General features: G+C 55.2%; 1 protein-coding gene across 2 annotated transcripts in view; it reads left to right on the top strand.

Annotated features, from left to right (window-relative positions):
* PDE10A (phosphodiesterase 10A) overlaps positions 1-15,605 on the top strand; it is a 327,948-nt gene that overhangs the window by 223,436 nt on the left and 88,907 nt on the right. For both annotated transcript variants that reach the window (XM_045844196.1, XM_045844195.1), the window contains one exon: positions 11,098-11,226. In XM_045844196.1, coding sequence (XP_045700152.1) covers positions 11,098-11,226 — 129 coding nt within the window. The remainder of the gene's footprint in view (positions 1-11,097; positions 11,227-15,605) is intronic.

The following is a 15,605-nucleotide window of genomic DNA, read 5'->3' as shown; positions in this document are numbered from 1 at the left end:
CCGCCCCGCCCGTGGTGCTCTGGCCTCGGGACTGTGTCTCCTGGTGGTGGTGTCAGGTCACCTGGCTGGCCGCCTGAGCGTGCACGTGGTGACTCCACCCCGGAGCACCAGGAGGTGCCGTCCTCCGCCAGGACGCAGGATCCGCGTCGGTGTGCTGAGCGTCTGCAGGCCCCGCCGCCGCGCAGCCGTGCCCGGCTCTCTGCCCCCAGCTCGGACTTCACCTTGCAGCTGTGGTTTTCTGAGCCCTGGAAAGATGCATTTTGGTGCACTGGAGCTTACTTTGCACTTTTACACAAGAACCGTTCTTCTCACCTTTATCCCGTCACTTCGAGGAGTGGGTACGTTTTTGTTTGGCTTCCCCCGCTGAAACTTGCACGGGGGTCCTCGGCCGTGGGGAAGCACAGCAGCGTGGGGCTTGCCTTCTGGGAGATGCAGATCGTGAGGGTTGGAAACAGCGTCTCCCCTGCAGCCCCGACACCCCTCCGCTGTCCGTCCACAGTGACGTGGGTGAGGCTCGCGGCAGCACGCCCCGTCCAGGTTCACCAGGTGGCTGCTCCGGAGCCCACAGACAGATCGTGCTCGAGTGGGAATGTGCTCGGATGGGAGGAAGTTACTCAGGTGAGGTGGATGGGCAGGTAGAACGCAAGGGTAATTGCAAGGCAAAACGTTTGTCCAGCGTTATTGAGATTCCTGACTTCTTACATGGAAGCGTCAGGTGTACAGCTTGCTGATTTCATGCACATGTATGCTGAGACACGGTCGCCACAGTACGGTTAGGTAACGATACCCCCATCCCTTCCCGTAAGTAACCTGTGGGGGGTGATCACTGTAGGGTCTCGGCTGTGAACAGCTGTCAAGTAGATAATGTGGGGGCGTTAAGGGCACTGGCCCTGCTGGGCAGTGCCCTCCAGACTTCCTTCCCGGAGAGCTGGACGCTGGCGCCCTTTGACCGGCATCTCCCGTCTCCCCCCAGCCCCCCTGCCCGCTGGCAACCACGATTCTACTCTGTGTCACTTTGACTTCCGCTCTTCCGGATTCCACATGTCGACGAAATCACACGTATCCGTCTTTCCCTGTTCGACTTACATCACAGCCTGATGCCCTCAGGTCCATCCTTGTTGTTGCAAAAGGCAGGCTTTCCTTCTTTACGGCTGAATAATACTCCACTGTGTGTATGTGTGTGTGTGTGTGTGTGTGTGTGTGTGTGTGTTTGTGTGTGTGTATACAACAGATTTTTAAATTTGTAATGATGTAAAGTGTATAATGCAGTTTCAGATTGGGAAGTAACACTGGTCAGTAGCAATTGCATTGAGATACCGTAGCTCAGAAGACAGGAGGGAGTGTCACAGGAGTCCCTTTGATTTAAGAGGCGAACTCTCGGGCCTGTCTCTGTTTCAGCCTTAATTGTTGCTTCCGTGGTCAACGCGAAAGTAGTCCGGGTGCTGCTCTGTGCTGAGAATTGTAATTTAACTGTCTGGCCAGGGTACCTTGAGCATCTACTCTCTGCCGGATCGGTGATGCTCCGAGACGGTAGGGAGCTGCCGCCGGCCACCTTTTTTGTGGCGCAGCGGCCCGTGGGGCGGGAGCACTCCGTGGGCGGCCGCGGCTGCCCGGTGCTTTGCGGCATCTCACCCTTTGCTGGGAGGGAGGGCAAGCGGTCGCATAGGCGCGGGGGAGAGGTGCGAGCCCAGTGGGCGGAAGGCGTGTCGAGTTGGATTTTCGGGTTCTGAGAGCAAACGTCACTGCTTTTAAACCTCTTCCCCTGCTGATCCTCGTTTGCCTTTGGATAAAAAAAGGTTGCACATAGAAGCAGATATGCAACCTGGGAGAACAGTTACGTGCCACTGGTATGAACACAGAAGCATGTGCTCTTGCACACACACACATGCATGCACATGTGCACAGGCAGGCTGGCTAGAAGGTAGCCCTTGAGCAACGGGAAGCCTGCCTACTGCCTGATACGACATGAGAGGACTTGTTTGTTTGAACTTGACGCACTTTGGTATTAAGCTGCTAAAACCATCCATTTTCATCACCAGCAGACACTTTTCTGGCATGTATTTTGGAACTGTCGTTTGGTACCAATGAGAATTCTCAAAGCAAACTCGTATGTGCACCCGTGTGCCGGGTGTTTGAGGCGCGTGGACATCCCGGACAGGGAGGGTCTGTGAACGCGCCAGACGCCCCTGCCTGACCCATCCGTCCTGGGGCAGCACGCACGCTGGGGGGTGCTGGTCGGTCCCCTCGCGGAAGCGTCTGTTTCCTGGCAGTGTCCTCCCGCAGTCTGGCTGCCACCCAGCTCCCTGCAGTCCAGTGTTGGGTCTGGGCCGGCCCCCGGGCTCTCGCCCTGAACGCACGGAGACCACGGAGTCAGAGAGCCCAGCCCAGAGTCTCGCCCTGGCTTCCTCTCTGGCTCCCGCGGGTCGGGGCCGGGGTCCGCCCAGAACCCCGAGTTCCCCCAGCCGCATGCTTCCCTGCTGCTCGCCCCTGCGCACCCGCGGACCCGGCGGCCCCTCCCAGGTCCGCCTGTTCTGGGACAGCTGAGCTGCTACGGGGCGAGGGTAGCGGGAAAGGTGTTTTTCCTTTTTCAGTCATAATCTGTTTGTCAGAGTTGTGCCGAGACTTTCAGAAGCTGAACGTTACTGACTCATTCGCACCTCGAGTCGACACTCAGGGAACCATAAAACGGAGACGGTCCTCTGACAGATCAGAAAGTAGATGATTAGTCAGGTATAACTGAGAATTTTAGAATACACGGTTTCTTTTAATCTAGCTGAGATTAGCTATAGTGAGATAATGGGGATTTAGACCCTGCCCCCCACCCCAGCCCCTTATCTGTGATGGGGTGGGAACAGAGGACCTGATAAAACACGGAGTTTGGGAGAATTCTTTTAAGATCAAACAGCCCTGGGCCGGGCTCCACGCGGAGCCCTGGAGTGGGGCTGGGGCGGGGACTGTGGCGGGGCGGGGGCGGGGCAGGTGCCAGGCTCCTGCCCTGAGGTTTTGGCCTTTTTCCCCCAAAGGCTACAGACACACGCTGCGGTGTCTGTCCACAAATTAAGATGGTGGAATTAATACTGGAAAAGTTGTGCTTTTTAAAGTTTCCAACAATAGATCTTTCAGTACGTATTGATTAATTAAAAATATCCCGCTGACTGAGAAAAGCAGGTTATTTTCAGCCTCTGCTTTGAAAACGATTTTCTACATTTTTATGAATATTAAGATAAGATTTCGGAAGTATTGAAGAAGAAATGCTTTAGCATGCGGATCCCATTTTATAACAACAGTTTGTCATAAGGACACTTGCAAAGACACCTGACGTGAAACTGAAGACGCATCCAGTAGGTGACATTGCCAGAAAGGAGGGCATTTCAAGTGATTTTAAAATGCAGAATGGCCCTGGCTGGCGTGGCCCAGCGGGCTGGGTGTTGTTCCACAAGTGGAAGGGTCACCAGTTCGGTTCCCGGTCAGGTCACAAGCCTGGGTCTCGCGTTCGGTCCCAGGTCGGGGCGTGTATGAGAGGCACCTGATGGATGTTTCTTTCTCACACTGATGTTTCTCTCCCTCTCTTTCTCCCTGCCTTCCCCTCTCCAAACATAAACAAATAAAAATCTTTAAAAATGAAATACAGAATTTGTTCGTGTTTAGTAAGTGATATGAAGGACCCCAAAATCCCCCTTACCTATTCGTAGCGCGCAGGCACCGTGTGCGCCCGCGCCAGGTGACAAACACGATGGTGTGATCCCGTGCCTCCCTCAGCCCCGTAGCTGCAGTACCGCCACCCACCACAAGGGAGCGCCCGCCGGGGAGTGCCGTCTGCGTCCGGACCCGGGCGGACCGCGTCCGCGCTGAGCCCGGGCCTCCCCAGGCTCACGTCACCGATGGGAGGCGGGTCTTCAGGAGCTGCCGGGTTCTCGTCTCGGGGGCTGGGGACCAGCGGGAAGAGGCGTCCGCCGCCGCTGCCCGGAGGATGGGACAGTTGGAGGATCAGCACAGCAGTGGCAGTGGGAGGCACATGTCAGATTTGTCCCAGTGTTTAACTTCATACTAATTCTAGTAGTTGTAGGTGCTTGTCCACTGCAGAATGCTACCGAACCAACTCGTGGAAGCTGCTGCACAAAGGGGAGTGCGTCAAGCGTTTCTCCTGTTACCTGTGTGAATTCCCCAAACAGCAGACGGGCTGAAGCTTCTCTTTCATTGTTCCCGTAGTCAAGGAGAAAGCTTTAAGGAGTTAGGAAGCCCCCGTTCTCAAGCCCGACTGAGTGACTTGGTGACTCTCGCATCACTGATGCTGTTAGCGTCACAGGGAGCCAGGTGGCCTGAGCCGTGTGACAGAAAGCAGCGCCACCTCTAACATCGTCCCCCCGCCCCCACACCCACCCTCCGTCTGTTCCGGCCTCCAGATGTCGTTTCAGGGATGCAGAGGGCGGATCACACCGCCGGGGGATAGGGTCGGGAAAGTCCAGGCTGTGGACAACCACAGGACAGAAGACCTGTTTTCTTAGTGATACATTACAGCGGGGAACATACATTACAGCGGGGAACACACATTACAGCGGGGAACACACATTACAGTGGGGGGAACACACATTACAGTGGGGAAAGAGATGGAGGAGGAAAGGGTAGAAAAGACCTTGGAAAATACGAAACCGCTTCACCTGCAGCGTGTAGACAGAACGTGGTGGGTTCATGTTCATAAGACACCCTGCAAAGAGAAGGAAGAGCTAGAAACTCGAACGTCGGACTTATCTGAATGTATTCAAAGTAATGACTAGTTCTTCCTGGGTACGAGCGTACCGTTTGTGACGAGACTGGTTCTCGTCGTTCAGAGATGCACGTTGCCGTGTGGGGCTGTGCTGAAAGGCGCCTGCGATTTGCTTCAGCGTGCTCTCGGAGAGGGGGGCGTGGGGGTCCAGGTGGAGACCTTCGGCTCCGAGTCCACACCACGGGAAGCTGAGCGTTGAGCCGTTATGTTTTGTGTGGTTTTGTGAAGGGTTAGACTTTCATACACCTACGTGTGTGTGCGCACACGCACGGAATCTTCATGGGAAAAGCTGACTTGTGGGTCGCAGACAGCAGGACCGAGAGGATAGTACGATAACGCGGCATGTAGTTGGAAGCTTGTGAATCTATGTGGAGACAGAAAAGTAGCCTCAGTGTTACTAGATTAAAACATGAAACAGTGAAAAGTGCCCGGGCATCGATGTTAGTGTTTTGTTTTGATGCTTTGCAGCACTGTGCATGGGCACCCAAAGGAGCGGATCCCTTCCATGGAGCTCCGTGGGTGAATAGCAGAATAACCGAGTAGGAGTGACTGCTGGGGCCTTCATCTGTCCGTCTCTATGTCTTGGAAGGCATTGCTCAGCGTCAAACTGAAGCTGTGCTTCATGTAACCCTTAGGCCGTCAGCTAAATCGCTAGCCACAGGAGCCATTGCTTGTACTGAAATATTTATCCGTCGTTTACTTCGCCCTTTGCTGTGTGTTCTCAGGCTCGGTGTTACATCTAACCCATCCCACGGCCCTCTCTCTGCTTGACAGCTTTGGTTCCGTGCCCATCGTAACCCTTCAGGCCATTTGCCGTGGGCGTTGCGCCAACCAGTGCGGTTCTCCCAGCCCTCCCTGACTTGGTGTGCCCCTTCTGCCTGCCGGGGTCCCCGTGAGTGCTCCCTCTCACTGGGACGGTACCCGGCCCCCACTCGGGAGCACTGTCAGAGGTCGGAAAGTGAAATAAGGATAGAAGTCAGTTAATCTGATTATCTGTTTAATTAATTTTATAATTTGTTTGCCTCTTAGCAAAATGTTGCACAGAAGAGAGAATGTAGTTTATTAGCAGTGAAGTTCAAGTATACATGTTACCCTGGAGTAGCTGTTTATACCAGTAAATACCTGTGTGTGTGTCTGTAAGGTGCGTCGTGTGGACTATGGGTGGCAGGTCTTGGATCGCTGGCTGCCAGTGTGTGCCAGTGACGGAAGTCTGGTCTGGCCCCGCTGCGCTCGTGGGGTTCGTCCGAGGAGAAGCGCTGGGTCTTTCATTGCAGAAACCAGAGGAGTCGGCCGTGGGATGCTGTGGAAACTGAGCCACACTGAAACGAAAACAAGAGGAAGCTCATCATCCACACGCCTGCGTGTGTCCGGGGGTGCGGCGGGGGCACTTCAGGGTGTCACCCTGGGGCGCTTCTGTGTGTGCGGAAGGCCCTCAGCACACCCGGATGTTAGCGGGAGGCGAAAGTGAGTCAAATGCTGAAGAAAGGAGGGATCCATTGCTTTTGATGGCTGAGGACGGCGAGCATACACCAAATACTAAAGTAAAAACTGAAGTTTTAGAAAATTTGGAGTTGTAACCTTACGTGAGTTACAAAGGTGGGCTGTGAGTCTCTGGACAAATGCAGGAGTTGGCTCCAGGCGGGTGCAACACGGCTTTTTGGTGCCAGCATCGGAGGGGCAGGCAGAGGTGCTGCCCGCGGGTGACCCTGCGGGACAGGTGCTCTCGCTGCCCCTGCTGCCCCGCAGGCCCCGCCCCCGTGCAGTGGGGAGCCAGGCTCCGCCCCAGGGAGGTGAGCCGGCCGAACGCCTGCTCACTGAGCCCCCCGCCCCACAATTCCTCGTCCCGCCGTTCCGGCCTTGGGGGAGATGCTTTCATGAGATGCGAATGGTCATTGAGGGAGAAAAGTGCACGGGCGTCTTTGGAGACACCTGAGGCGGAGAGGTGTGTGTTGACTCCTGGCATTTTAAATGGAGCTTACAGCCAAAATGTACTCATTCTCTCGTGCACATTTAACCCTAGGATTTGATCAGTTTATTTAGTTTGGAGGGTTGCTTAGACGTCGTGACTCATTCGTGTGACTCAACTGGTATTTAAAAATTTAGTTTTGGCTGATTTTTACAAAATAATTACAAGGCGTAGGGCGTTATACGCCACCTTCTCGAGGGCAGAGTACCTGCACAGAGGATCTGTAGTTCTTCATGGGGGATCGGTCAGTCCTCCGGTTCTTCAGTCGTTTATTTACATCAGCGTGGGCTTGGGGATTGCCCATCTGGGCTTCTCTGACGACAGACCAGGAACGGGGTAGCTCATAAACAACAGGAACTTACTTCGTGCAGTGACGGAGGCTGGGAAGTTCAAGGTCACAGTGCCGGCTTGGCTGGGAGAGAGCCCTCTTTGAGGCTCAGCCTCTGCGCAGCCTCGCACTGACCGGGACCGCCCTGCAGCCGCTCTCGTAGGGCACAGATCGGCTCCTGAGGGTGCCCCCTCCTGACCTGAGCGCCCCCCAGAGGCAGCCCTTACTGACGCCACCGCCGTTGGGGACTAAGGTCTTAACACAGGAACTTTTTTGGAGGGAGCACAGACCTTCAGACCATAGTGTGGACGTGCATTTTATTCTGTGCGTCAGTCTTACTTTCTTCTGTCACTCACATTGCTCCAGTTCTGAACCATCGGGAGCTCTTTCGATCCGCAGCTGTGCCCTTTCGCCACACCTGGGATTCCCTGTGCGCGTGAGCACACGCGCGTTTCTCACTGCCTTACAGTCCGGTGTGGTGCAGGGTGGCCGGAGCCCGGGTTAGGCGGTATTTCCTCCTGTCCCACAGTCAGCCGTCTCTCCCGGGAGACGTTCCTCTCGCCGGGAAGGAAAGGCGTCAGGAACCGTGACCTGGGTGCCACGTGTGCCGTCTGCGACACTGTTGCTTCCGGGCCTTGCCCGCTGCCGTGGCAAGGGAACGCGTGTGTGCGTGGTAACACAAGTACCAGTATGCGCACGCGTATGCCAGTACTTCTGCGCGCGACCGTGTGCAGCTCTCGGCAGCTGAGCATCAGTTCATGCTGGCGTCTCGGTCTCTGGTTCAGTTAATGCCCCGTCAGTCACTCTAGATTGCTCCTGTACGTGAGGTCCCGTGGGAGCCACCACTGGGAAACCTCATTCCCACCATCCCCTGATTTAACTGTTTGGTCCCGTGTACATGAGTAGTGGTATTGGAATTAATGGGACTGACCTGCCCCCCCCAGGATAACAGCTGACGAGCTGGAGTGTCATACGGTGAAGGCCCCTTTGGCCTTCGGTCTCCCGGACCCCACGGCCCTGCAGGTGCTGGGGGGCGGCGCCTTCTCCGCAAGTGCTTTCCCGCCGCGAGGCCCCTTTGTGCATTCCCGTTGCTTTGTCGAATTCTGACTTCCGTCCTGGGACGCCCTGACCTTCCAGAGGCGTTAACATGTATACACAGCAAAGTTCATTGGTGTGCTGTGAAGTCCTGTGGGTTTTTGCCATGCGCACAGTGCCGTGTGTTCCCCGTGACGCTGTCTCCCCGAACAGTCTCACCGCCCTGTACGGCGCCCCATTCGGTCCCCCTCCCGTCCCTTCGGAGGCCCGGCACCCGCCGACCTTTGTGCTCCTTCTCCCTCTCCCTCGCTTCGCTTCTCCCAGGACGCCGTGTGACCCGGATCGAGCATCATGCGGCCTTTTCGGACCTGGCACGTAGCGGAAGGAGGCCTTCTAGCGTGATCCCTGTGTTGGTGGCTGGCTGGCTCACTTCCTTTCATTGCTACGTCATGTTGAGTCACGCCGACGTGCCGCAGCTTGCACATCCACTCGCCTATCGCAGGGCTCCTCGGCGGCTGCCATTTCGGGTGGTCGGTTATGAGCAGAGCTGCTGCGGACCATCACGGGCGGGCTGTGTGTGGACATGTGTCCTCACGCCAGCCGGGTACTTCCCTGGCGTGTGACTGCTGGGTCACATGGGGAGACTGCAGTTAGTCTTAGAAGACATTGCCAGAAAGTCTCCCAAAGTGACTACTACTTTGCATTCTTACTCTCAGTGGATGAGAATTCTCATTGCTCTGCTCCTTTATCAACAGTGGATTCTTGGTTCCTTCAGTTATACTCACTCTAATAGGTATGAAGTGAAATCTCGTTTTTTATTTTACCTTCAGTTCACTAATGGAAATGGAGCATCTTTTCATATGCTCGTTTGCCTTACCTTTATCTTCTTAAGGAAAGTATCTGTTTAGATCTTTGCTTTGCTTCTCATTGGGTTGTTTTTCTTCTTGTTGCATTTTAAGCATTCCTTGTGTATTTTGTCAGATGTGTAATTTTGCAATTTGGCAAATAAGACTCGTATAATAATGCTCTGAGATTGAAACGGGATGACAAGGGAGGGTGAGTCAGTGGTGACTTTGTGTTTTCAGCCTGGGTTTCCGAGAAAGTGGAGAGGAACCAAGGAAGGAAAGGTGAGAGTTAAAGTCGCGTTGGGGAGAAGGGGCAGGAGATGAGTCACTTGGTTTTGAGCCAAGAGGGAGCCCGAGGTGGAGGAAGAGTGTCCGAGGCCCGGAGTTCAAAAATACGTTAAGACTCCCGATTCAGATGTCGCTGTCCTCGCCGTCGGTGACCAAAGAGAAGGCCGCAGTAACACACGAGTAGGACTTGAGGGTAAGAGCGGCGTGGTGCCGTGTCACGAAAGCCGTGGGAGGACATTTAAAGAAGGAATCGCCTGCAGCCACTGGCTGCCGTGGGGACCTAGTCCGAGGGGGGGTGAACTGTGTCCTGTCTGTCTGCGTGAAGGTCAGGCCGGCGGTCAGCCCACTCCGGCACCCTGGGCCTTTGTGTCGGGGGCTGTCACGGGCTCCCTCAGGGGGGTCCTCTCTTGCTTTAACCAGCCTCTTACACCTAGCACCGTGCGGACTGTCGCCAGTGGAATTTGCAGGGCGGGCACCGATGGGGCCTCGTCTTTAAAACCTCTCTTGTGAGTGCGTGTCTCTCTGTGCGGGCCTGTATCTCTGTGTCTCCCACCTCCATCCGAACACACTGTGGGGGAGGGCTGGGTGAGGGCCGAGTGCCCGGGGCGGGGGGGAGCCGCCTGCCTTCTCCGTTCGTTCCTCTCCCCTGCTGGGGAGCCTGAGGGGCCGAGACCTCGTCCCTGCAGAAGGGACCCCCGGGACTCGGGGCCCCGTCCGGGGCTGCCGCGGGCGGTCCGTTTCCTGGAGTCACAGAGTTGGCTTCCTTCGCTTCTTGTTGCATCTGGAAGTACAGTTTCCCATCGTCCTCTTCACCCAGTCGCCCCCAAGGATGGCCCTTGACTGAGTAACTTACAGAGCGGACACAGTAGCGGGAACGATGAGCTTCACCAGGCACACCCACGTGAAGCACCAGATGCAAAACAGAAGCTCAATGTCACGTGTTCGGCAGCAGAACGGGGCAAGGCGCTCTGGAAGGCCTGCGTGCCGGGAGCGCAGCTGCCCGTGGACGGGGCAGGTGCCTGGGGGAGGCAGGCCGCGCACGGCGGGCGTGAGTGCGCACGCGTCACGGCTCTTCGGAACCGACAGCCAGTGGGTTGAGTGGCCCGGAGCGCAAGTAGGGTCGGTGTTGTCAACAGGAAGTGGTAACTTGCTCGGTGGACGCTTTTTGGGACCTAAGAGGTACCGGCGGTATATTCCTCTGTTTCGTGCTGTTACCAGAGTTCCCTTTGCCTTGAGTGTCAAACCTGCGACAGCTGTTCGCACACAGCAAATAAGGACTTTGTGGGGTGTCACCACACAGCTGGGACACGGCATCGGCCCAGACGCGACAGCGAAATGTGGTGGGAAACAGCTGTTTCGTGATGGAATGTCTGCAGTTTCAAATCACTGATGTTCCCACTTCTTTTTTAACTGTTTGTTGTGGTGGTAGCGTATGTAACAGAAAGGCGCCACTTGAGCCCTTCCGCACGTACAATCCACTGAACACACTCCCACTGTGCACCAGCCTCACTCCGTCCGCTCCCAAAACGCGCCTTCCTTCAAAGTAGAACCTCTGCGCGTTCGGCGGGGACTCCCCATTTCCCTCTTCCCGAGTCCCGGGGAGCCCTCGATCCGCTTCCTCCCTGTGGGCGGCTGTCCTAGACCCGCCGTGCGTGCCGGTGGGGCCACGGAAGATCTGTCCCTTGCGTGTCTGATTGTGCTTGTTTTTGGGGACCCCTCCTGTCGTGGCGTGTACGAGACCACCGTTCCCTGTCGGCCGAGGGATGATGCTCCAGGGCCTGGATGGATGCGCTTCCTTCTGTTCTTTCTGCGCTTGCATTTTACGTCGGTCCGTGTAATGAGATCCTTGTTCTTCTCAACTCTCTTGCAGGTTTGACAGATGAAAAAGTGAAGGCGTATCTCTCTCTTCACCCCCAGGTATTAGATGAATTTGTTTCTGAGAGTGTTAGTGCGGAGACGGTAGAGAAATGGCTGAAGAGGAAGAACAACAAGCCCGAAGGTAAGAGCCCGTTCGGGTCGGCGCGGGCCGTGTCCTGCTGCGCGGTGACTGGAGCCCGCGTTCGCTCCGTGCTGGGAGCAAGGGTGAAGCCCACGGACGCTCGCGTTTTAATTTTGTGATGGCTTTGTTCTGCTTAAGGAGATAACTGACAGCTAGAGTGAGAGAGAATACGTACAAAAGAAAGGTCTTTGATGACAAGTGAATTTTGGCAACTTAAGTTTTGACAATGTAAATACATGAAAGAATGCAGTATTAGACATGGTTCTACTTCATGATTATGATGAATGATTCCAGAAATAATCTGTATATTGCAAAGCTGTATGTATGCTTTGCAAAAAGAAGTCTTGGAACAGTTTTTATACGTGACCCGTAGGAAAAGGCCTGTTGAGTTAGCATTAGATGTTTCATTCGCATTTGTCCGTGGGAGCCGCGGTTCTGTTGGCGACAGAACACGTGTGGGCTCGGGGGCTGTGCGGTCACACGCATGCCGGGCGGAGAGCGTGTGTCACGAACAGGACTCACAGCGTCGTAGTGTGTGGCTTGGTTTCTCAGCGAGTGACAGTTGGCCAAGCGTTCGTTTCTGGGACTGTTAGTTTAGAGCAGAAATTAATGTCAAATATGACTTTAACTATATGGAGATATTTTGTATTAAAAACACTGAAATAGATACTGTTTTCTGGATATTTATGTAGTACAGCAAAAGTGCTGCATTTAAAGTTCAAGGTTGTCCTTCCTGAAGTATGTCGTAGAGGCATGCTCCTACTGTGTTGCTTGCAGCTGATTTCCCTCACTCTGGCTTTGCAAGTTTCTCTGATTTCTTACCTACTTTTTATAATAAAAAGTAAACTTTTTATTTATGTTTTAAATTAAATCGTTTTGCTCGACCCCTTCGCCTTTTTCACCCGGCTCCCCAACCCCCCTCCCCGACGGCAGCCTGTCCTCTGCGTCCATGAGTCTGTTTCTGTGCTGGTCTTTCTTTTTGTTTATTATGTTCCCTCGATTACACACGCAAGTGAGATCGTAAGACATTTGTCTTCCTCTGGCTTGTTTCCCTTTCAAAAAGAGCTTTTGCCATTGAAACGCAGAGTAGTTTTTAAAGCACACGTACGTGAGTGAATGAGTGTGTGTGTGTGAGAGTGTGAATGAGTGTATGTGTGTGAGAGTGAATGAGTGTGTGTGAGTGAATGAGCGCATGTGTGTGAGAGAGTGAATGAGCGTGTGTGTGTGAATGAACGTGTGTGAGTGAATGAGTGTGTGTGAGAGTGAATGAGTGTGTGTGAGTGAATGAGTGTGTGTGAGTGAATGAGTGTGTGTGAGTGAATGAGTGTGTGTGAGTATGAATGAGTGTGTGTGTGAGTGAATGAGCGTGTGTGTGTGAGAGTGAATGAGTGTGCGTGTGAGTGAATGAGCGTGTGTGTGTGTGAGAGTGAATGAGTGTGTGTGTGAGAGTGAATGAGTGTGTGTGTGTGTGTGTGTGTGTGTGGACGGGGGGAGGGAAGCACAGAGTCAGGTGCTCTCCTCCCAGATCATCGGACGGCTGGTGCCGAGGGCAGGGCTGAGGGCGGGGCTGGCCGCGGCCCGTGTCACCGCGAAGACCCGCGGACCCGTGAAGACGACCTCGGTCTTGGAGAAAGGGGACCCTGGCGGCGCTTTGGGCGCGCTGTAGGAGACGCACCCTTCAGTTCGCTGTGTGAAGACGGGTGCAGATCCTGTGTGAGAGAACACGACATAGGTGACCTGGGAAATTGAGTGAAGGCCTTGGACAATGGAAGTTGTGGGTGCTGTTGTGGTGTCTCAGCGAGAGTTAACCCTTACGTTGCTGTCCACGTGTCTTCCCGTGTCACCCGGATCTGCTTTCCGTACGAGCTGAGCAGCTGAGGCTGCACACTGTGTAATGTACGTGCGCAGGTTGTACATTGCATTTCCGGACCGTAAGACGCACCCAGGTTTGAAGAGGAGGAAAATAGGAAAAACAATTTTGAAGCAAAAAATGCCATAAAATATTTCATAACATAGATAACATAGTATTTCACCCATGTAAACGTAAACAGAACTCAACAGCAGCATTAACAACCATTATGCCTCCCAAATTCGGGGGGGTGGGGGGAGTACATCTTATAGTCCGAAAAATATGGTAGTTATTAAGAATATTTTGGAATATTAAGAATATTCATTTAACATCTTAACATTAGTATTGTACAAATGAACAAGAATATAATGGCTAGTGCAAGTATATAAATAATAAAATAGAACGCAGTAATAAAATAAATGCTAACAATTAAAGTAAAATGCCCATATTGGTACTGACGCTGTAATGGTGTTGCATAGCGTTGAAGCCGCACTCGGTTGCGCTGGGAGGACGACCCGCCCGTGTGAGGAGGTGACTCGGACCGTGGCCCTGCCGGGGCCAGCGGCCGGGAAGGAGGAGGCCGCGTGGGCCGTGCGTGCGCCCGCGGCTCCCCAGCCAGGGGTGGGGCAGTAGGTGGGCGTGGGGCGACCAGCTCACCCAGGACGTCGGCGATGGACCGGGGTGGGAGAGCTCGGAGGCGGGGATGGGCGGGAAGAGCCTTGTAGCTCTGCCCCCACGGTCTGCGGAGAGCCGCTTCCCTCCTCTCCCACGGGGCCGGGCACGAGACGGTCTCGGGCTGCCCACTTTCCTTCCACGCAGCCCTTGCAGACTGGGTGTTGAGAAGGGGGCTCAGCCGCAGCCCGGCCCGAGAGGACAGTGCGCGGGGAGCCGCCCCGTCTTCCCCGAAGAGCAGAGAGCTGGCGAGCCGGCGAGCCGCCCTCCTCCCTCTCCTGCACGCCGCCGCCCCTGCACACTGGGAAGCGGCCGGCGGCTGGGGCGTGTGGTCTCCGCCTCCCCCTTCCTGTTCTGTGGCTTTTGCACGTTCCATTCTCCTCCGACAGCCCCCCTTCTTGTCCCAGCCCCACTCAGGGGGCGTCTCTCGAGGAGGAAGGTTTCAGGGGAGGATTTCCAGGCAGCGTCCCTGCGTCTGTGCGCGGCCGGTGTGCCCGCCAGGTGGAGGCCCGGGGACTGGTTTGTGGACGGTGAGGCAAGTCCGCGCAGAGGACTCCGTTGTGTGCCGGCTAGGTAAAAGGAAAGGGAGTGGGGAAAACCATGCCAGAAAAAGTAACGTGCACATCTTTACGTATTCCGAACAGTAAATGTTTATTCCTGTGTTTTCACCATGGACGAACCAGCCTCGCAGAGAAATGGTCTGCTCCGCAGGGAGAGCGCGCAGTGGCCCGTCAGGCTTAGAGGGAGACCGGCTCTGAAAACTCACATCCCCAGGTGGCTACGGGGGTGGCCGTTTAAAGGTCACATCATACGTGCCTTTACAATGCCCAGCTTTCTGCACGTGCGAGTTTTGAGTGGTGACTTCCTGCGTCGTCTCCGCTGCGTTTCGCTTGTCTGTCCGGTGTCTGTGGAGCGCCTGACACTGGGGTCGGCGCTCGCGGACCGGACACGGAACGGGAGACACCGCGGGGCTGTCTCAGTTACGCGGGGCACCGGGCAGGATGCGCGGACTCCGGGTGACCACCGAGCGGCCGTGCTTCCCCGGGTGCCCCCCCCCACCATCGTCGTCGCCCTTCCTCCTGGGGCGGTCGGTGAAGACCGGGCCGAGAGAGGTCTGTCCGCTGGGCAGACGCTGGCGCCGCAGGGGAGCGGGAGGACTGGCCTCCGGCTCTGGGCGGACTCCCTGGGCAGCACCGGGCCTGTGTGGGCAGCGGAGGGCGCGGGCCGTGGGCACCCTCCCTGGGCAGCACAGCTGGCACGGGGGGCGGGCTCTGTGGACGTGCGAGAGGAGGGGCCAGTGAGGGTGACCCGGCAAGTGGCTGCCTTAGGGAGGGCGGCGTCTGTGACCGCAAGGGACCATTAAGGCACTTGCCATCACGCCTGGTCATCACGTCGCTCCCGGCACTGGACTGCATGCAGGCCTGCGTTCCTTGTCCCCCCCACTCTCATTTAGAAGCTTCTGGAGGGAAGGAGTTATAGAACGTATATTCTTTTTTTTTTTTAGATTTTATTTATTTTTAGAGAGGGAAGGGAGGGAGAAAGAGAGAAACATCAATGTGCGGTTGCTGGGGGCTGTGGCCTGCAACCCAGGCATGTGCCCTGACTGGGAATCGAACCTGCGATGCTTTGGTTCGCAGCCCGAGCTCAATCCACTGAGCTACGCCAGCCAGGGGTTACTCATTTTCGGAAGGGAAGATATTTGGAACTCAGCGGGGTGACTGATTGAACTCAAAGTGTCTAAAAATTATGAGCAGCCATGCCATGGCTTATGGCCGGTAATTTTTATTACATTCCTGTGTTTAAAATGCTCAGTAGCAGACCATGTGGCTGTTGGTGAGCTTGTAAGTGTCAAATAATT

The sequence above is a fragment of the Phyllostomus hastatus genome, unplaced genomic scaffold (assembly GCF_019186645.2).
Source record: "Phyllostomus hastatus isolate PE091 unplaced genomic scaffold, TTU_PhHast_1.1 phas_contig_40, whole genome shotgun sequence".
Taxonomy (NCBI): Eukaryota; Metazoa; Chordata; class Mammalia; order Chiroptera; family Phyllostomidae; genus Phyllostomus; species Phyllostomus hastatus.
This window is presented reverse-complemented; position numbering and strand designations above follow the sequence as displayed.